This window comes from Telopea speciosissima, chromosome 7 (genome assembly GCF_018873765.1).
Source record: "Telopea speciosissima isolate NSW1024214 ecotype Mountain lineage chromosome 7, Tspe_v1, whole genome shotgun sequence".
NCBI lineage: Eukaryota > Viridiplantae > Streptophyta > Magnoliopsida > Proteales > Proteaceae > Telopea > Telopea speciosissima.
Window position 1 is genome coordinate 1,529,825 of NC_057922.1, and position 22,595 is coordinate 1,552,419.

Sequence of the window (22,595 nt, forward strand, 5' to 3'; positions counted from 1 at the left end):
AAGACGTATTTATCTATCTTGTATTGACAGTATTTTCAGCTTCTCAAAAATATATTATGCGTATATATCTTTCCTAATATATATTCCCTTTGAGGGATAATAGAGACATTTCAAAGGATGGAAGAGAGAGAGAGAGAGGGTGCTAGCATACGATATATCTCTAGCATACTTATTCCTTTCCTATATATATATATATATATATATATAGGGATAAAATTCTCTGCATTGGAGGCATAGAATATGCCCAGACACATGAGAATTGGGCGAAATGAATAACCCGTCTCCTCAATAATCCAAACCCTGCCCCATATATTTGGATGTAACCTATACCCAGATACACTCCCAAACAGAGACTATGCGCCCATATATATATATATATATATATATATCAAATTCTGAAGTCTTCAGATGGACTTATCTTTTTCAAAACACTTTTACCATTTTTTTCTTCATTTACTATTCAAATAATAAAAAAAAAGGTCATGGTGTTGTCATACTTGTTCAAAATAGTGAGTGTGTAAAATAAAATGATCATTGAAAGCAGACAACATTGCGAGACAAGAAAGTTAATAACTGGGTAGTGAGTCCACTTTATATTACTATTTCAAATTTGTCGGCTCCATGTCCAAACTGTCCAACTACTAGAATCTTCTTACTTAGAAGTTAGAATCAAGTTTTTGTTTCTAATATTATTATTAATAGGTAGGAATGATATGATATACTACTACTTCAACCCAGCCCACCCCAAAGTCGTAAGCCCAAACATCAAGGTATTATTATTGGTGGGGATCGGATTGATCCCTTCAAACCAATTGGTACAAGCTAGCATGCTAGCAACATCTCAAAAACTAAAAGTGGCGGGGATTGAAGAAGTACTCTCTTCTTCTTGCCTTGCTTTCCTTTCCTACCTACCTATCTGCTTATATATCGAAGAATTAATGCAACAATCCGAGAGAGAGAGAGAGAGAGAGAGAGAGCAAAGAAATTAGTCAATTCGTTCGGTTAACCCCACTAAGTGGTATCCCTCCTCCTCAATTTGTTCAGCATAAGAAAATTTATTGTTCTAACACCCCCCAACGCCCCCCACCCCCATAAAAAAAGAGAGAAACCTGATTTAGCCAGCTAATTAAGAGCCTGGTGAATCTAAGAAATTCCGGTGGATTAACTCACAATCTGGACCTAATTAAATGATATTCTTAATTCATTTTTAACTTTAATTTTCTACATCAATTGATGTTACCCAGGGACCAGTACTACTGCCTACCTACTGGGTTAGAATGGTCACCTCACCAACCATTTCAATTACTTTCCTATCCTAATTTTAGAATTTTGGTCTATAACCGATATGTATACAACTATTTTCTGTTTAATTTGGAGAAAGTTTTCATTCACCATTCGGTGGAGGTTCACCACACCATCCTAGGGTTCACAAAACCCTTATAATGGTTTTAGTATGCTCCCCAAAATACCCTTTCGATTGTTGGACTTATTCCATTGTATGACCGGCCTTGTTTCAGTGTATAGTATGTATGTCTTGTCATTGTTGGTACTTGTACAATGTTTGACATGCTTGAGCTGTGTTTACAACCAATCACTAGGTTCTGGTATCGCAAATGATGTGTGCAGTCTATGATGATGTGGCAGACATGTTGGTAGATGATGTGTACGTTCTGATATGTTTGGCATATGTGAAAATGTGTTTGCCATGTGGAAGCATGATGGTCCAACACATGAAGGCACAAGGCCAATCTGGTTTGATGCTCAAAGTAGAGTGTTGAGCAAATACGAAACCCTAAATGGGTATTGCTCCATGGATGTAGGCAAATTGCCGAACCATGTAAACATTGTGTTGTGGTTGTGTGAATTTGCTTAGAAGTCGTGTGGTGTGTGTAGAATAATGGGTGTGCATCTCCTGATAGACCTGACTAATCTTAATTGAAAGCGGGAGTGTACACGAAATGTAGCTGGTAAAATTGGGATTGCCCCAATTAGTGATGTATTACAAGGTGTGCTCAACCTTGGCAGTTCAATTTTGTGAGTAAGGGTCTACCATTTGGGAAGAAATTTTAAGCCTATTGATTCACCTCTCTCTCTCTCTCTCAGTAGTGAAGCTGATTCAACATCGATACCCTCCCGTGTGCATCTAAAGCCCCGCAGTGGATGGATTTCCATTCACCATGGCTCAAGGAAAACTCGATCCTTCTATTTAAATATTTGTTATTTCTTCATAATATGGACGGTTTTGTTCTTAGCCATTTAAATAGTCTTAAATCGTTTGCATAACAGTCTCCTTTCACCAAGTAGTAGAACTTGCCTTAAATTATCCTCTTTCTGTTAATTTAAAAAAAAAAAAAAAAATAGATAGAACTTTCAACACCATGAAGCAATATGAAGTTTTGCAGTTTCGTTTTACATCATTTTCAGCAAAACTAGATATACTTAGCATACTTGGCCTAACATATATAATGGTTGCATAAGTTTTGCATAAATATTTGCTTTTTTTATGTGGCACCTCTTCCCATTACTTTGATAAATTTAAACAATTTCTGTGTGTAATCCATCCCTTTTTAATTTCTTTAGTTTCAGGTGTCTTTGGTGATTACTCACCATTCTTGGATTGCATGAACTCAAAGCAATGTTCTAAAATATAAATATCTTGAACATACTAATTAATTAAAAAGAAACTAATAATTAACCACGACCAATTCCCAATTACCTGAAATTAACACATTTAATTAATTATTATGATATGTAGCCCTAGAAACTGGTAAAAAGCATCGGTTACCCTATATTTGATCAATAATTTGGGTGTGGTAATATAGTGTATAACCAATCAAAAGAATTAAAATTTAGTATGTGAAAAAAAAAATTACTATATTATTAGTTCCCATACATACGGATCTTAATTTATCGCCTCAATTTTCCTGCCCCTCAATTTCCTCAATTTCGTCTAATAGAGGGGCGGAAATGACCACCTTACCCTCTGCCCAAACACACTGCCCAAGGGGGGATCCACCTCCCTCTATTAGATGGAAATGATGAAATTGACAAGCAGGCAAATTGAGGTGATAATTTTCCCATGTGTACATGCCCATCAATTTTTGGATATAATATTGTTTCGTCTAATAGGTTAGCCGCCTCGTCTTGAATGCATCAATGGAAGGGAAAGTAAAGGAGAGCTACAAATGAAGCAGACCATTCTATTTCCCATCACTTTCATGTTGTTTCTTTGGATGCCCATTTTTGAATTTTCGCTGAATTTTTTTAGGTAGGTTACCATACGTAGACGGCCTATTATTGGTGTGATGATAATAAGCAAATTAATCTGTGGTGCATTTTTTACCAACAATTGCTTAGCTTAGTTGGTGAGCCGTGATGCGCTTCATGCCCATGCTCACCAAGAGGTCTCGAGTTCGAGTCTCTTGGCTGGTATCTTATCCCCTCCCCGACTCGATCCGCCCCCCTTCTATCAAATATATATGTAAAGCTCCCAATTACCAAAATAAAAATCTGTGGTGCATTTTTCAGGAAATTGGTATCGTTGATTGGGAGTGGAAGCTACGTACTAATATATTGATCGATGTGCAGTACTGGTACTAAGTTATATATGAAACTCCGGATATAATGATGGGCATTGGCACTTGTTACGAAACAATAATATGCCTATTTCTATCCATGGGGAGCAAATAGGAAGGGCCTTCTGCCTCACTTCAAGGCTTATGGAGTTCCAGATCGATCTGTTGATATAAATGGGAAGAATTGGAGATTTCATCTTCTCATATTCGTTTCCCACCAACTGTGGTAGATCATATATGGCACAGATAGCAATCCTACCAACAACATCACAGACCAACCTCCCCCCCCCTCCCAAATGGGGAGAGCATCCAAGCCCATTCCTGCAAGAAGAACCCTAGCTATATATAGGCCTAAGAGAAGGACAACATTTTGCAAGAACACCCTCCCACAATAGAAGCTATCTACCTACTTAGGAGAATCATGGAAAGGTTTAGAGTTAACAACAAGGATCTCCATATATATGGTCTTTATTGACCTAGAAAAAGCTTACGATAGAGTTCATAAAGATTTAATTTGGCATGTGCTAGGGAAGAGAGGTGTTTCAAGTAAATATGTGGACATAATTAAAGATATGTACGATGGTGTGGTGACTAGTGTAAGAATCATAGGGAGTCATGGTAGTGAATTCCCAATTACAATTGTATTACATCAAGGTTCAACTTTAAGCCCTTATTTGTTTGCGCTTATCATGGATGAGTTAACCAGAGACATGCATCCAAGATGAGGTTCTTTGGTGCATGTTTTTTGCTAATGACTTTGTTTTGGTGGATGAGACAAAATCTAGAATTAACACTAAACTAGAGTTATGAAAATCAACCTTGGAATCAAAAGGTTTTAAGATAAGTAAAACGAAGATGGAGTATATGGTATGTAACTTTAGTAATTCCAAGACGGATAATGAGAGAGTGAAAGTTTATGAGATGGAGATGGCGATATAGAAGCTTGTGTCTCATAAAGAATTAAAGTATGATGGATGAAGTGGAGAGGAGCATCTGGAGTGATATGTGACCGATATATAGATTCCTTTAAAGCTTAAAGGAAAATTTTATAGGATAGTCATAAGACCAGCTATGATGTATAGCGCGGAGTGTTTGGCAGTTAAGAAGTGTAATATTGATAAGTTAAGTCTAGCGGAGATGAGGATGTTGAGATGAATGAGTGGCAAAATCATGAAGGATAAAATAAGGAATTATCATATTAGAGCTGATTTAGGAGGAGCTTTGATCCAAGATAAGCTATGTGAAAGTCGTTTGAGGTGGCATGGCTATGTTCAATGGAGGCCTTCAGATGCTCCAGTTCGGATGAGTAACTTGATTCAAATTGAAGGTCTTAAAAAAGCTAGGGGCATGTCTAAAATGCACATAGGAGAAGTGGTGAGGAAAGACATACATAGACTAGGCCTTGTGATCTCAAGTATGACGTGACTGGAGGGCAAGGATCCATGTAGCCGATCACATGTACTGTGTATATGACTGATCAAGTGTAGTGTAGCTGTTGTGTTCCTTTCCTTTTTTTTTACTTTTATTAATAATATTTGATCTTTGTAAAGATCCATGTAGCTGACCCCATTTAGTTGGGATAACGCTGAGTTGTTGTTGCTGTTGTACCCTCCCACACATCTTAATTTAAAGAAAGGACAGGTGAAAAAGAGATGATCAGTATCCTCCAGAGCGTTTCAACAAAAACAACAATTAGGGAAATTTATTGTTTTGTGTGTGGGGCAGAGAAAACTTGAGTAGGAAGGGTGACATTAATAGCTCACCAAGCAATGAATTTGTGTCTTGGAAGGATCTAGATCCTCTACTGCCAAGCTGCCCATACTGCGCCTCGCACCCCAGACACAGCAAGACGGCAAAAAGACCGCCTGATATGCCCCTGCAATCACGTCATACTTTGACAAACACCTTGCCCAAGTGGGGGTAAGGCGATCATTGCGCGCAGCACTGTGTCTGGGCAGCACGGTCCTGGCGGGTAGCGCAGCTCGGCAGTGGAGGATCTCTGTATCCCCAAGGAATGTATGAGCTGCAGTCATCGAAAGAGAGAGAGACAGAGAGAGAAAAAGAAAAAAAAAATAGGAGCCTGGGTGGGCCCTCAGCTGAATAAGAATATTTGTCCATAACCAAGATGAGGAGGAGTCCAAATTCAAGTAATTGCGTTAGATGCATAGAATGGAATGGTAGAAATTTGATTTCGTGGGATATAAAAATCTCATTCGGTTAAGAAATCGATCATTTGAATTAATATAACACTTAATTAATAATGTGATCTGCAACTTCTACTTTGACATTCCATCTACATATATAGAATGGAAGAAATTAATAAAGCAGGAAAGACGGGCTACCCCCCTCCCCCATATATAAATATATGTTTCGATCTGTTGATATATGTTGTGGTAATTAACACGGCATGTGGGTCGACTCCCCTATCGATCTCTTGTTTGTGTCGTGTTTGTTCTGTTGCTTGCTGTACGTACCTAAAATATTTGAATTACATAAAATGGGTAACCGTATTTGAATTACCATCTTTTCAAGTAATCAAATTGATCGAGTTTCCAATTAAGTTGATCGATCCTAATTTTTGTCATTAGTGTAGTTAAAGGAATAGTTAGAGTAACATTTAAACAAAGAGTTGGCACATCTAGTTGATGGTGCGCAAAGCAATTTTGATTTCGATTCGATCTCTCATATCCAAATATATATATACTACCTAGCTAGCTACTGGAATATACATATATATATACGTACATCTCTTAATTAGTACATACGTACGTACTGTTGAATCAATATATATATATATATGGTGGTGGAGCAAACGTTTCTGATGGATGCAGACAACTACTTAATTTCCTTAATTAGTATCGATATATAAACTGTTATCAGTCATCATTAATGTAATAATAAATATATATATATATATGTGAGTTGTAGTAGAGCATTCAGTTGAGTGGTCGGATTGGCTCAGTTTCGATCAGCTTTATATCTCAGTTAGCATTAATAATGTACGTACGTACTAGTGTGATATGGAATATTTGGCCGGTTTTATACCTTGATCGACCCATCCTTCTCCAACCCCATCTCGATCTGGGCCATTATTTGCAGCTTATTAATTGATTTGGGATATATATCTCTACAGATTTGGAAAGAACTAAGCTAGTTAGCGGATCAAAACATTGGATGCGGGTGATGTACGTGGGTCGCCTCGCCTTAGGGTTTGCCACTAATTAATACACAATTACAGTTTAATCTGTAATATATATATATCTTGATTTAATTAATTTTTCTTTTTAAAAAAAAGAAGGTTCCTAAATATATATAAAAATGGATCTCCCACGTAAAGTATATAAAATTAAAAGAATAATCTCGGCAGTTAAATGCATTTGTATATATTAAGCAATTGAGTATAGGGATGTAAATGGATAACCGAAATCCGAATCCGAATTCGCATCCGTATTCGTTTAGGGGCATTCGTATTCGTTTAGAGATATCCGGAAAATAATCCGAATACTCCGATTAAAATCCGTCCGAAAAAAAATCCGAATACTTAATAATAAAAAATTAAGTAAATAATGATTTTTAGGGTTTTTGAAGATTAAACAAGTTCTAGAATATGATGAAAAGAGAATCATGATCTAAGAGATATGGATTGAGAGAGAATTGTATCCGCTAGGGGGAGGAAGGTCCGGGTTACACAAGGCAGATATGTAAACGGATGGTCGAAAATCCGAATCCGATCCGCATCCGAATCCGTTTAAAGGTATCCGTATTCGGCCAGGGAATATCCGGCTCCGATCACATCCGATCCGTATCCGATCCCGTTTACATCCCTAATTGAGTATTTGAGTGGGGGGTACAGGTACTACTCGATCATCGATCGACTTATTATAAAAAAAAAAAATAATAATAATAATAAATTCATAATTTTGGGTTGAAAAATTAATGAAAAGGAGTGTGGAAGTCACCAATTAGTTGCACACATGTGGGTGCTTTAAATATCTTACTACATATATCAAGCATAGCTAGAGCTTCATCCCAAATTAGGGTTTTAGAAATATATACCAACTTTCGTTTCTTGCAATAATTAATAAACTTGCCTATCACAGTGAGTCACTGAACTACATGGAAGCACCCAATCAGCTTAAAAAGTAGTGAAATCAAATCTCGAGAAGGAAAACCAAAATTAAGATACCCAGTGACCCATTCGGTTAATGGTTATTCATGCCTGAAAATAGTATATTTGGGTGTTGATCGTTTGTTTATTATGCCTTTGTAGAAGTAAATGGAGAGAGAGAGAGAGAGAGAGATTGTTAAGGAAGTTAAAAGAATAGGTGGGGGGAATCAAGGGGATTGAGAAGGGTTAATTAAGGGGCTTAATATTAGGGCCAATGGGTGCAAAACACGACGAAAGCAAAGGAAACAGTAGGAGATATATAGTCTCATCGTATTGGGCGTAAAACCAACAAAAGTGACTTCTCATCCGCAGGAGGCTTAAACCAACCCCCCTCCCCCCCCCCCCCCCCCCTTTCGGTGCTTATTATTCTTCTGTCGGTGTACTGATCCTTCCTTCATTGTCTCCCTGTGTTATCATTCTCAAGTTGAAGCACTTGAGAGGATCATACTGGAGAATCTGCAGTTAGTCAGCTAGCTAGTTAGCTAGCTCTGATCGAGGTCGATCATAATTATTTTAATTATTACTACTCTCTGCGCGCCCATGTCCATGTCCATGTCTATGTCTATGTCCATGTCCATGTCCATGTCTATCATGGAGGATTCTGCAGGTACTGGTGGTGCTGCTAGTGATGATGGGAAGACCGGCTGCCCAAGAGGACACTGGAGACCCGCCGAAGACGAGAAACTCCGGCAGCTTGTCGAGCAATATGGTCCTCAGAACTGGAACTCAATTGCAGAGAAGCTCCAAGGAAGATCGGGTAATATATAGTTCATGAGCATATCTATATATATATATATATAAGAGAAGAAAAACCAAACTCTCTCTCTCGCTCTCTCTTCTCTATTGCATCATCCAGCATCGATCTACTTTTCATCGATCAAAGCTTAGAATTGGTGGATACTAAAACATCCAATTGGCAACCCTATTTTCTTGTGGACTAATTTGAACATCTTAATTTCCAATCTTTTAATTAATCCTTAATTTTGTTCAAATTTATTCTATTACAAGCTAAGTGAGACAACATGATGATGATCTATCTCTGTCCTGTGAGATTCTACTGAGTTTTCCTCATATAATTCCTTCTACCTTATTTATTATTATTTTTTTTAAAATAAAATTTAATAATTAATTTGTTTTATTGGCAGGAAAGAGTTGCAGATTGCGATGGTTTAACCAACTTGACCCTAGAATTAACAGAAGGCCGTTTACAGAAGAAGAAGAAGAGAGATTACTTGCAGCTCATAGGATTCATGGAAACAAGTGGGCTTTGATAGCCAGGCTCTTTCCCGGCAGAACTGATAATTCTGTGAAGAATCACTGGCATGTTATCATGGCTAGAAGGCAAAGAGAAAGGTCCAAGCAGCTGTATGGCAAGAGAAGCAGCTTCAGCAGCAGCCACAGCCACAGCCACAGCAACAATCATAATCTTCAATTTCGCAACTCAACAACAACAACTGCCCCTTCCTCCTCTAATATTGACTTCCTTGGAAATAGTGCTACTAGTTTTTCAAGATCACGTCAACTGGCAGCCGGTTGCTTTGGCTTTGAGAAATCGAAAGAAATTCAATTCAACTGCAACTCCAGCAGCGAGTCACTTGAATTCCGAAACCATCCCAAAGATGGTGTCTTTCAAGTATCACGGCTGCCTTTAGATATTTCATCATCGCCGCCGCCGCAGCTTCCGCCGCCTTCTTCTTGGACGTTTGCTGGGTTGAGGATGATGAGTACGGCTAACTCACCTCCTTCTTCCTTGGATTTTTTGGATGGGAGAGGAAGCAGCGATTTCTTGAGTAGTACTTCAGCTTCTGCAGGTTGCAGGCCGGTTCGCCTTTTGCAGAGATCATCATCATCCTTATCATCACCTACTCATCCAGACCACCAGTCATCGAATTATGTCTACTGTTCCAATTCTTCCATCTACAGTACCAGTAGTGGATACGGGAACTTCAATATTAATGCACCACCAGGCGGTCTCATCCCAAACTACAAAAGAGTCATTTCACATCCCATTATAAATGGGTACTCCAGCTCTAATCATCATCATCATCATCATGGGGATGGCAGCAGCAACAACAACAACAACAACATAACAGTGAAGAAGAGAGAGTTTGTAAGATCATTCGGTGGTGGAGGGGATAGCTCAGCAGCTGCAGCCACATTCCCAGCAAAGTTTATTAGAATCAACAATAATTCACAGCAAGTAGAGGAAAATCAGGAGTCCCTCATCATCAAAGAAAAGGATGTTCCTGCAGCTGCCAGCTTCATAGATTTTCTTGGTGTTGGTGTTTCTTCTTGAAACCCTAGCTAGCTAAATCCTTTTGTTTTTTGTTTTTTGTTTTTTTAATTTAATTTATAATTCCCTCTTTGATCATTTAGGTATATATACTACTAATTCTAGACAGATAGATAGATAGATAGCTACAGTTTTGGATCTTAATTCTCAATATATATTTACATAGGGATGAAATTAATTAATGATACATAGATGAATAGGATGAAGAGTGGAATATGATTTCAATGCAATATTAATTTCCTCTCCTAGTGTGTAGTAGATGTTTAAACAATTGATATTCAATTCAAGCTCTGGAATTAATTAGTATAAAATTTCATGTTGTGGAGATGCTAGCTCAATAGGTTCTAACTAATTATATTGCACTCTTTTTAGTATATGATATGATAGAGAGTAATTTTGCTTCACAAGCTGTTTTTGCAAGGAGCTACTCAGTCTGATATATTGATTCTTTCAATCTACGCTCCAATAGTAGTGCTTGCTACCTTCCCTAACCACCATGATGTGAAAACTTCTATAACTTATCCCTCTCTCTCTCTGTCTGTCTCTTCCAAAGTTTAGAAGAATGTGTGAGAATATTGGCAGGGGATGAAGAATGAATTAAAAACCCTCAGCAAACCCTATCTATGGTTGCGAAGAAATTGGACCCACCAAGATGACGACGACGCCGACGATGATGATGATGATGAAGTCGTATATATCTCTCTGTCGGAGTCCTTTACCCTCCTACAGAGGCACCAAATTAATGAAGGTGCATGAAAGAGAAGATAGGATGAAGCAAAACAAACTCGATCACAAAGCCGGTGTTAGTGTTACGCTTACACTGATGAAAATGATGATTGGTGTGCAGCCGTACGTTGGTTTTGCTGGGTGCCCGGGATTCTCAGACAATTCAGCTGGCCGAAGGGGGTGGGAGTTGGACCCCTGTGAATATATATATATATAGGGTTAATTAGGACTTGCAAGGTTTAAGTTTGGGACCTGATCCCCTGACCTTTGGGTCTCATATACTACTACTTAATTGCTCCATTCTTCATTTAATTAATTAGAGTTTGAGCATTAATTTGAGTTGGAATCAAATTAATTAACGTACAACCTATATATAGATATTAAGGTGGTATGTATGTAGATGGAGGCGCCACTGAACTGTCATCACAAGCAAGGTAGTCTCTCAGACTCTCTCTCTCTCTCTCTCTATATATATATATATATATATATATACACTGGGGATTAATCTGTTCCCACGGTACGTACCACTCTAGTTTAATTTGATCATCACATGGTCTGCTTAATTTATTGATGAATATGCAACAACAAAAAAAAACACGTTTGTCTTGTGATTTCTTGCTACCCGCCTTTTTGGGGAAGGATCCGATCGATCCCTTGAAAACAGCCAAGTCATTCCGGCCATATTCTTATATATCGTCCATCTCCTAATTAATGAAGTACGTACCAGCTAGCTACTGCATCTTCAAATTAAGAGTGATCGATGATCAATACAGGACTGAAATAGCTATCTACCTAGGATACATATATATATATATATATATAAAGAGAATGGCCGGCCGCCGGGGACATTGGGGACGGATATATGTATATATATACATGCATGGTCGATACCTCTAATCCATATATAAATATCATCGATCCATTAATTAGCAGCATTAATGATAGAGTCATCCATATATATATATATATATATAGGTTAACTATGGAGCATACATAATTGAAGTGGATTAATGGGAAAACTTGAAAAAGGAAAAGGGGCAGAGGAGGGGGTCCGGGAGGGAGCCATGCAATAATATGTACTCCCGCACAGTTTTTCCCTCCTTCATGATCCGGCCTTCTCATTAATGTTGTAGCTAGGTCCCTTCTATTGACAAACTGACACCCGGCCATGGGGCTCTCTTTTTTACTCCTCTCATGTATAGGATGCCAAAGTAAACAGGCTGTGTGCTCATTTCTCTCCCAAAAAATAAAGTCGATCTGGGCACGTTGCTACCACTGTGCCAAACACTAGCTCTGCATTTCTCCTTCCCCTGCAAAATTCCTGTCCTGCCCACCTTTTCTATCTCAAATCTCATATTAGTTGAGCCCTAGCTCCAGGAAGGAAAGCTAGTAACGTGCCCAACATCCACCCATTAATTAATTATTAAGATGGTACGTTCTTGTTTGGGCAAGTATACATGGATGGATCTTGTACCAACCAATGTACCTACTCCAGACTGGTGGATCCAGGTGTGGTATTATATACATATATATATGATACTAGTGCTAGTGGTGCTGTTTTATTCAACAATGTTCATCTAAATGATTAAATTTGTGCTTGAAATCATCATGGCTTAATCATTGGTCACAAGTTTACTTTAGATAAGAAGTTTTTTATTATTGTATTTTTTTTATTTTTTTTAAATGGGTAATTAAAAAATCCAAAAGGAAAAAAAAAAATTTAATAGAAAAGAATATTCTTTTAAAGGGAAAAAAAAAAAAAAAAGCTTTTAATTTAATTTATGTAGAAAGACAAGCCAAAACAACAAAGAAAAACAAAATGACGAACCTTCGGAGATAAGCCTTAAAACATAACAAAGATTCCAAAAAACACCTAATAATTAGGCTATTGAAGATGAATGAGAAACAGTCAATCCCCCCTATTCTATTCACTACTTTTGAACATGTATGTACGTGTTAGATCTAATGGCCGGAAACTGTACTAGCTAGTATATATATATATATATATATATCATGATACTGATCATTATTATTTTCTTGAACATATGTGTTAACTCGATCTAGTGCTTAATTATCTCAGACGTTACTTATGAAACCAGCTGAGAATTGCCCCAATTTATAAACCAAAAAAAAAAAAAAATAGTTAAAAATTACAAAAGATATCATAAAAGATAGATACTTCTAGATGATTATGATTACAGAGTTAAAACCATCTGAATTTTCCTTTTACTCTATCCCACTCTATCTATTTTAATTTTTAAACAAGTATACAATAATATCATCTCAAATATGAGGTTAGATAGATGGGCATTAATTAGGTGGGACCAGGTTAAACCCAGAAAGCCTGGCCCAGCCCAGCCAATGTTTTAACAGATTGAGCTACACGCAACAATGTTTGGATTGGGGCCCGATTAAGGTGAAATTCAGGATTCCAGGAGCTCTTATCGGAAGACATCGATTCTAGGTTTTTAAACCCTCGTCAAGTCCTAAGTGGTAGGCTGTGTCCCACAACTTTTTTTGAACAGAATTAGGGGTTCTACGACTACTTATAAACCAAACCCATACGTGTAGACTGTATACTATAACTCTATAAGGGGTTGGACCGTGACCACACTCCACGACGAAGCCCATTAAAGAGTCGACCGACGCCTCGAGAGAGTCGACGGTTAAAGATAGGTCGAGGGTGGGGGGGTTGAATGTTCACATACGTGAATGATTCACAGCCGTTCAGATGGAACATTCATAAAGAATGAATTTCATCTGATCGTTCACGTACGTGAACATTCCCTGCACTTAGATAGATCAGATTATTTCCCCTATTGGATTGGGATCTTTATCCTCTCAATAAAGTCATTAAGAGAATGGATAGAGAGAGATGGGTCTCAACTTCTCATAAAACTCAACTAAAACCCTCACCCTGTCTCTCTCTTTCTCTCTCTCTCTCTCTCTCTCTCTCTGCTTGCTTATGCAGCAATGGCTGCAATGATGTCCGTTAAAGGTTGCCACGAACACAATACAGTACCCGAGAGTGAAGTCAAGATGTGGATCGACCACCAAGTTCCGGCTAAACGTGTCGATGGTAAACACAACAACGGCAAGAATGCAGACACGTATCCACCGTCTGATCGAGGATGAAGGGATCGTCCTCATCCCCGGTTGCTACGACACCCTCTCTGCTGCCATCGTCCAGAAAACTGGCTTCAGTGCCGTCTTCATCTCCGGCTACGCCCTCTCTGCTTCCCCCCTTAGCAAATCACACTTCGGCTTACTTACGTGACATACCTTCCTCCTCCTCCTCCTCCTCCTCCTATTCCACTCTCTCTGCTTTACTTACTCTCTTACTCTTCTTGATTAGATTTGACTATTACAGAGCAGCATTGGCTCCTTTCCTGAATTTCATCTTTCCTCTTTTATTTTTTGGGTCTGTGAATTTGTTCAGGCCTCCAGAAATGGCGGAAACGGTTCGCTTCGTCTGTGCCGCTGCTCCACTCATCCCCATCATCGCTGACGCTGGTAAAATTACAACTTTAAGGTTCAAGTGATTCGTTCCTCGCCCCCCCCCCCCCCCACCCCACATATGGCATATAGTTGCACGGGGAGAGAGAGAGAGAGAGATCAAATGTAATGTTAGAGATGGGTATAGTTCAACTATATGTTGTTACTTTTAGTTTCAAGTTTTGTTTAAATCCAAAATAATGGATGTAATGAATTTTGGTACTATTGCCTTTCTGAATCTGAGAATATCATTTCCACTGGAAAAGATTCTAATAGGAAATTAATAAAAGTTGATAATAAAAATGAACACAGAGACACAGATAGATACTGATTTTGATCTTTCTGATATTATATGAAGACATTAAATTGAAATAAATTCCATTTTCATACTATGGAGGCTCGTGAAGTCTCTCGGATATAAAACACACATATTTTCTCATTGTAAATAATATTGTTCTCTTTATTGTCTGCTCGTTTGTCAACTTGAAGCTTCAAGTTAACTTTGAATGAAGACTGTCAATTTAAGGTCCTCTTCTCCAGGGATTGTAATGCCATTGTCAAGTACTTTTGGCACCAATTGAAGTGTCTATGCAGCTAGAAAACCTAGTATAGAAATGTCACTATCTATCCTGTAGAGTGGCAAACATATGCTCACTTGATCACTAAGATCAAGAAAGCACATATGACCTTGAGAAGGAGGTTCATCTAGAGATGTAAATGGAAAGTCGAAAATGAATTGGATTTCCTCTTCATATCCCGGTTATTTGGATATTTATCTGGATAATCCGATATTGGATATGAATTTGGTTACTTCTTGGTATCTGGATGGTAATTGGATACGGATTTAGATAATATCTGCTCCCATTTGTTTAAAATATATATTACATATTCTATATTTCATAAAGTAGAAACAATTATGTATTAGTTTTTTTTTCCATTAATATTTATATTTAAAACTTTAATTAGATATTATGGGATACAAATTTGGATATCTGAATCCTTGGTGGTCCGGGTACTCGTATGAAATATCCATCGGATACCGGATCCAATTTAGATAGTGGATATGGTATTCGGATACGAATTCAGATATTCGTTTATCCGCTCCGTATTTACTCCATTTGCATCCCCAGGTTCATCAATAAAGTTTTTGAGCTTTCCCCCCTGTTTTTAGGAAAAACTGATGCAGTAATTAGTGAGAAGAATTTTCCAACAGCATTTTTGGAACGCAGTTCAGTAAAAAGTCAATGAGACATTCTGAAGATGGCAGAAAGTATTTTCCTTCCACCACCCCCCATTTTTTTACTTTCAAGTGGCATATGAATAACACAACTGATTCTTAAGTGGAAGGGTGCCTCTGTTTCAAATGCAACCATTACTAGGCCTTAAAAAGTCCTCCCCCAACCCCCGCCCCAAAGAAAAAACAACCTGTTTTAAAGGATATGAAACATTGTACTTCTTTAGCAAAGTTGTTGATACTTCCTCGTATTGTCATTTACTGAAATTGGAAAATTGTTTCTTTGTTTTAATACCAAGAGATGAGTACAAGTCTTGATGGATGAATGACCACAGCCCGTTGGAGTTAGCAAAAGATTTGTTACTGGCTCTTTAGGGATTCACTCTATGACTAATGAAAAAGATGGAATGAAACATTTGAACTTGTGGTATACTTGGTCATTTGACCTGTATTGTAATGCTTTTGTCGAAGGAACCATTACATTCACCCTGAATCCCTGATTAAAAAAAAGAAGAAAACTGTTTTAAAGAGAAAGTTTGTGAATTTTACATGTTTTAAAAGATTGAATTGATGTTTGGTTGTGATAGAAGAGGTTATTGTGATTAAAAATAATGGGTTCTTCTGTGTAATTTGCAATTTTAGCACTGAAGATATGGGTGCAAATTCTCTGCAAATGATGGTTATGCAACACTTGTTGGAGTGATTGGTACAGCTGCAGTAAAATATCTCATTGGTATCTCTATTGACACAGGATATGTTCACTAAAATATTGCTGAGGTGCTTTCCCTGCATTTGTATTAGTGCAGGAGATGCTGCATGATTTTCCTTGCAAAGGATCTACTCTCCTTCACATATTGCATTGAGCACCCTACATGTTCTTTGGTCCAAATGCAACAATCAACATACTTTTGTGTTTTATTGTCAAATTTTTTTTTTTTGGCATCTTACCTGCATTTTTCAAAATTGAACTCTTGATGGCATCCTTCAATTAATATTGAGGGCTTAGTCCCTTAATGGCACCTTCCATCTTACCTGTGGTGTAAATACCTACTATGTTATGTATTTGTGGTTATCCATTTTATGGACACCAATAGGCTGATGTAGTTCTCACACCTCTGCCTAATGATATCTTCTGGATGACAGCTGAGAATAGTCAGGCATATGTTTATTCTATTTTTAATTGGTATAACTGCAATAATTTTGCTTTGACGTTTTCTGCTTCTGCACATTAATCAAAACAGTTTCCCAAATTCACTTGAAATATTAATTAATTAATTATTTATTTCAGATACAGGTGGTGGCAATGATCTCAATGTTCAAAGGACTGTCCGAGACTTGATTGCCGCAGGTGCTGTTGGTTGTTTTCTTGAGGTACCAATTATTAAGTATACTTGCTTGTAGCAGTGGTGATATTTATTTTCCTGTTGAAGAAAATTGAGTACATCCTGAAGAAGTTATTGGTTTCTTGAATCCCAGGATCAAGCATGGCCAAAGAAGTGTGGTAAGTTAACACCGACCCTACCATTAATCATTTGAACCTATTTTTCTCTCTTTACTTCTAGTGATTTTGTTTAGTTCGTAGCTTTTCTATTAGAATGATACAACAATTATTTTTTTCTTGTGATTCAACAAGGACATATGCGTGGTAAACAGGTACTCTAAGCTGGACACTGTTCATTTTACAAAGACAAATCCTTGAATCAAGCATTGGGGTCGTTCTAAGTCTACTCTAGATTGTATGCATATAAATACACACACATACACACTCACACCCCCCCCCCTTATGGATGCATCACGTGCATGGTATGAATACATGCTTGTCTTCATGGCTTATGATTTAAGCCTTCCCTTGTGTCATTTTATTAATTATCCTGAACTAGATTGTGTTTAGTTATACCATCTTGTATATTTTTCCAGGTGATACAGGCAGAGGAGCATGCTGCCAAAATAGCCTCTGCAAGAGATACTATTGGCGATTCTGACTTTTTCTAGTGGCTCAAACTGATGCTCGTGCAACATCAGCGAAAACAGGCCTTTCTGGTGCAATTTCACGGGCTAATCTCTACATGGAGGTATGCTCATTGATCACTATAACCCTGCTTATTTCTTATTCAGTAGCAGAAGATTGTCATGACTGCTCAAAGGTTCTTTACCAAGCAAGCAGAATTTGAAAAAAGTGAGATGACAATGGGGAAAAAATGCTATTTTCTTCCTTAAGTCTCCATGTAGTACCTAAACCAGTGTAGAAATTGCATTTTATTGAGATGGGTAAACAATCATGTGGTGTCGTCTAGTTTAAATGATGACATCAAGTGTTTTAATGGTTAAACTTGGCCTTAACACGCATAAGTCACCCAAAGTTCGTCACCTATCAAGCTTGATAATTCATGTGCATAAAATGCTTTGTAGCTTCAGTGCCTCCGTGGTAAGGATTGTGAACTATACTGAAACTCAGTTGAATTTGGCGACATAACTACCTGGCATACTGCTCTCTACTGAGCCATAGTACTCTATGTGGCTTCAGTAGCCTACTTTATCTTCCCTCCAGCTCCATGTAATATAGAACCCCTCATTTTTTTTTTTTTTTTGGGGGGGGGGGGGGGGGGGGGGCATTGGCTGAGACCAACTTTGCATTGGAACACCTCAAAATATCATGATGATTATGAGATGATAGAAACTCTTGAGATGCATTAAAATTCTGCACACTTCATCGCAATGTACTAAATAGGAGTGGAGATAAACTGACTGTGAACAATCACTACGAACGATATATCATACTATAAAGTCAATCAAGTAGTAACGTATAGACATGTTTGTGCGATATACAAGTATTTTATGAGGGCTTCTATGTGTACATCTTCCAGGCCATCCATATATCCACCTGTCTCCAAAAATGTGATACTTTAATCCTGGCTCACTACCAATTCAAGCAATATCTATGCCATGGGAGTTTCAGAAAATCATGTGAAAGGAAGTATGATGAGACAGTAATAACTAGGTGAGAACTATGGCTACAATTGTCAGGAAGGCTAGGGCTTAGGAACTCCGATGTTTTAACTAGAAAAGATCCCTTGTAGTAACCCACAAAAATAAGGCTTTGAGTACCTGAAACTGGAATCTAAAAACCTATTTGAGGTAAACTACTTGTCTAAATTGAGATATGATTAAACGAGTCCTCTGGTGCCAGTCTCTCATGGCAGAAATAGTCTTGCTTAGTAATACACTAATACTCTTTTTTTTTCTTTAGGTAAGATCTTGCTTAGTAATATTCAGAACCTTGTTATGAGAACACCATGAAAAAATGAGAACTAAACTTTCCTACAAGATATTGAGACCTAATTTCCTCTCAATCAAGGCAGGGTATCAAGAGTCTCATAAAGCTTTGCCTCAGAGTAAAGATCTGGCCATGCAAATTAGTGAAATTACTGCAAGATATGGATTTTTGGTGTCTATGTGCTTAATCCTGTGTGTTCTCATGACAACAGCACATTCTGGCATTGACAAGAGCTGGCTCCATTTCTGAATGACTTCAATGGAAGGCTATTACGGATGTGGCAAGTTAATGAGGCAAAGAGTGGAAACATCATTTTCAAAAGGTAATGATGGCAACAAGGTCTTGGTCATTGTACAATCTTCTCTTAAGGGGTTCTATGAGATTCCAAGTAACATATCCAAAGTGGACAACGCATTATTACACTGAGTTAAGATCATACATAACTTTGTTTGGAAAAATATCTAATAATGTAGAGCATACTTCTTGTTTTCTTGTATTTGAATACTAACATAACTGAAGAGAAAAGTGATGCTGTGCCCTAGTTGTGGCTAAAGGAGTTAGGTTTATTTTTTTGTTTTTACATTTTCGAAGATTGGAGGGCCCTTTTATGTAATTCCTACTCATTGATTGCTTTAAATCTCAGGATGATATCTGTAGAAGGCTAATAGCTGAAATAATTGTTGTTAAACCAAGATGATCGTCATCATTGGCAGCGGCCAGCATCCAGCAGCATTCAAGAATGGTCACAACCATCTTGGTTACCTACATGAAACCCTCTGCTGCCATTCTATTGTATCCAAGGATATATCTTCATCATTTTTTCTCCAGTGATCCATGTTTCATCTTTTACAGAGCTTCTGACTAGCGGCAGTTCATTCTACCTGATGCCCTTGGTGTTAGCATAAAGTGCTGTCAAATATTTTTGAACCAATTGGAGTTTCGTCTCTGATCACCAAGTAACTCTTAATTTCACTTGGACATGATCTTAGACTGGCATGCAGACGTGAATATTAATGTAGGAAGTGGCTGAAATTTCCCTGAATATGAATTCAAGCCTATATGGCATACATTTGGGAGCAACTTTTTTAGAACAACCGCACCTACTGAAAGCTTGCAACCACATCATTTAGGTACATGATCATAACAGAATTGGCCAACCATGACAGACTTAGCTATTGTAATGCATGAGTGAAAATAGTCAGAACAAAGGGAACCTGAGAGGGGGAAAAAATCCACCAGTAAACTTTCACTAGTGCATCACCCAGCTTCCTATTTGGTCCTGGATTAGTGGTTCTTATTAGGGTTTCAGACAAATAATGTTTTGGATAGCAAATCAATGGGCTAGATGCCAAAGCTTATCGCAGAGTGTAGCCAATTGCCATATGGGGGCGTAAAATGATAAAGTTGAGATATTGGAGGCTAAGAAAAAAACGAAGAACATAATCACCTTGTTTTGGGGTGGTCGGACATACTCTCTTCCTTTGTGACATGTAGTTGGAGCCCAAACTTGTTCTCAATTGGGGTTATTCTGTTTCTTCAATAAAAATTTGTTGTTTGTTGGGGAAACAATAAAACTCAAGAATATGAAAAGCTCCCTTGTAAGCTATTATTTTCCTAAACTTTATTCAGTGATATACCTAATGCCTTAACAAATGGTTTTGATTTATGTGTGTTCATTGCCTTTTTCTTTTCTTCATTATAGATCAGTCCTGTTATAGACGTTCTTTTTGAAATTTAGAATGCATCCCTCAGAAGAGCCATTGTGCCAAATATGATAGTGAAATTCATGTTTACCATCTTGGTGTAAATAAATGTGCAGGCTGGAGCTGATGCCTGCTTTGTGGAGGCCCCGAGGGATGACGATGAGCTCAAGGAGATAAGGAGTCGAACAAAAGGTTACAGGGTCTGCAACATGCTGGAAGGTGGGGTAACACCCTTGCACACACCAGAGGAGCTCAAGGCATTGGGCCTCCATCTGATTGTTCACCCACTGAACAATTTATGCATCAGCCTGTGCAACTATTGATGTTCTCAAGGCTCTGAAGAAGACTGGGACCACCAGAGATCATCTTGACAAGATGGTAACATTTGAAGAATTCAATCAGTTGTTCAGCTTGGAGTCCTGGTTTGATCTCGAAGCACGATACTCAAATTTCAAAAATGTTGTGGGGAGGGGGGGGGGGGGGGTTTAAATCACGATGGGTTAAAGTGAATTCATCTGTGAATCATCACTGACTCCAAAAAGTGAGGGAGGGTTCAATACCCTCTGTTGAAATTCAATTTCTTGTAAGCTTGAATTGTTATGAAGTAAACGATATTTATTATGCTAAGCTGAAACCATTGAATATCCTCATATCTGATGTTTAAAAGCTAATTGTCTCTTTGACGATGGTTTTTCTGACTGTTCGGTTGTAAGTATTCTTCTCCTGGCAGATCAAAGACTAAAATGTACCACAGTGAAGAAAGCTTGTGATCGGAGGATGATTAATTTCTGGGGGATTAGGAGCACCTACTGCTGAAACGAAAACAAATTGAATTAGCCCTCAAAAATATGCTTCGTATGGGGACCAAATAGCTCACTGCATCATTGATATGTATGTTTAGAGAGGATCAAGACTGAAAAGTTCCAAGCTAAAGATTTCATGAATGATCAGATGACTGTTTAATCATCTAATCCATGCATATAATGCTTTGAGGTTTCATTTCTGTTTTTGGATTTGTTTTATCCATTAAAACAGAGTGCTTAATCTTTTTTCTTTCCTTGTGTTAACATTTGCAAGCTATAACTTTTTTAAACATTTATGGCTGTGATACCGGTGGAACACCCACTTCTCAAGTCTTGGAAGTCAGACTAGGTCATAAGCCTTGGGGAGATAGAGACCCTAGAATCCTAACCACTGAATCACCTCCAATCAGAATGCCCACCTAACCCCTAACTTCCAAATCCTTGATAACCTCATCAAGTTCTGCAATGATTGAATCACTTTTACCCTTGGGACCGCAGAAAAACCAGCAATATGCTCCACTCAGGGAGGTAACCAATGAGCATTATCTTTTGCTGGTTAAGAGTGAAGGGAGAATCCTGAGCTGAGTCAAGCCGTTGGGGCAATAAGCAACATAAATATTTCCTTCCTCCCTTCTTAAAAACAACATAATAAATTGGAATGGCTGAAATTGATTCATGTTGTATCTGTTTAAGGGAATCCGTATTTATAAGAAATCGATTTTTGGAAACTATCTGAATCCATTTGAAAGTTACTCGGATGTGGATGCGGATATGGATATTTCAATTTCATATCTGATATTTATCAGATACATTTAGGTCTGATTATAAAAATATAATTAAATAATAATTTTATATAATTAATATTTTTTATTATACTAAAATATTCTTATCAAATTCATTTATAGCATATTACAAGTAATTAAAGTGTCTGTATAATTTCAGATATGACACTTCAATATCAACCCTAGGGTAGTGGATTCGGCCATTCATCTTTTCATCCTCTGAAAATGTTTTTTTGTTTGGTAATTAAAAAAAACCATTACTAATCAAACATAATATGTACAAGATCCTGCAAACAGTCAGAAGATAAGGAGTTCATCCTAGCAAAACGAGAAAGTCTATCAGCCGATGCAATGTAAGATCTAGATTGTTTTATAATGCTTACAGACCCAAGGGAAGCAATGAGTTGGGAGATATCGTATAGCCAAGTTATGATATAATATGGCCAGGGATTGTCTTTCGAGCTTGTGAGCCAGTCCTTGATATCCTGCGAGTCAATCCACACAATCACTTGTCGACATTCCAATGAAAAAGTCTTTTGGAG

The 22,595-nt window shown here is 37.8% G+C and overlaps 2 protein-coding genes across 2 annotated transcripts; both read left to right on the forward strand.

Moving 5' to 3' along the window:
- Positions 1-8,329: 8,329 nt before the first annotated feature.
- LOC122667282 (transcription factor MYB119-like) lies at positions 8,330-10,039 on the forward strand. Its single transcript, XM_043863534.1, has 3 exons — positions 8,330-8,500; positions 8,889-9,736; positions 9,941-10,039. The coding sequence occupies exons 1-3, from the start codon at positions 8,335-8,337 to the stop codon at positions 10,037-10,039; spliced, it is 1,113 nt and encodes a 370-aa protein (XP_043719469.1). The 5' UTR covers positions 8,330-8,334.
- A 3,799-nt stretch (positions 10,040-13,838) lies between these two features.
- On the forward strand, positions 13,839-21,856 carry LOC122667283 (carboxyvinyl-carboxyphosphonate phosphorylmutase, chloroplastic-like). Its single transcript, XM_043863535.1, is given in 10 exon segments — positions 13,839-14,035; positions 14,202-14,275; positions 16,780-16,862; positions 16,968-16,992; positions 17,125-17,144; positions 17,409-17,478; positions 17,481-17,563; positions 20,585-20,757; positions 20,759-20,930; positions 21,770-21,856. Coding segments are annotated over 10 exon segments (984 nt in total).
- The last annotated feature ends 739 nt before the right edge of the window (positions 21,857-22,595 follow it).

Excerpts from the sequence above, each read along its gene's own strand:
- LOC122667282 (XM_043863534.1), top strand. The coding sequence starts at position 8,335 with ATGGAGGATTCTGCAGGTACTGGTGGTGCTGCTAGTGATGATGGGAAG. Across the intron at positions 8,501-8,888 it reads GAAGCTCCAAGGAAGATCGG|GAAAGAGTTGCAGATTGCGA; the intron begins GTAATATATAGT and ends TTTTATTGGCAG. Across the intron at positions 9,737-9,940 it reads TCATCCCAAACTACAAAAGA|CAAGTAGAGGAAAATCAGGA; the intron begins GTCATTTCACAT and ends AATAATTCACAG.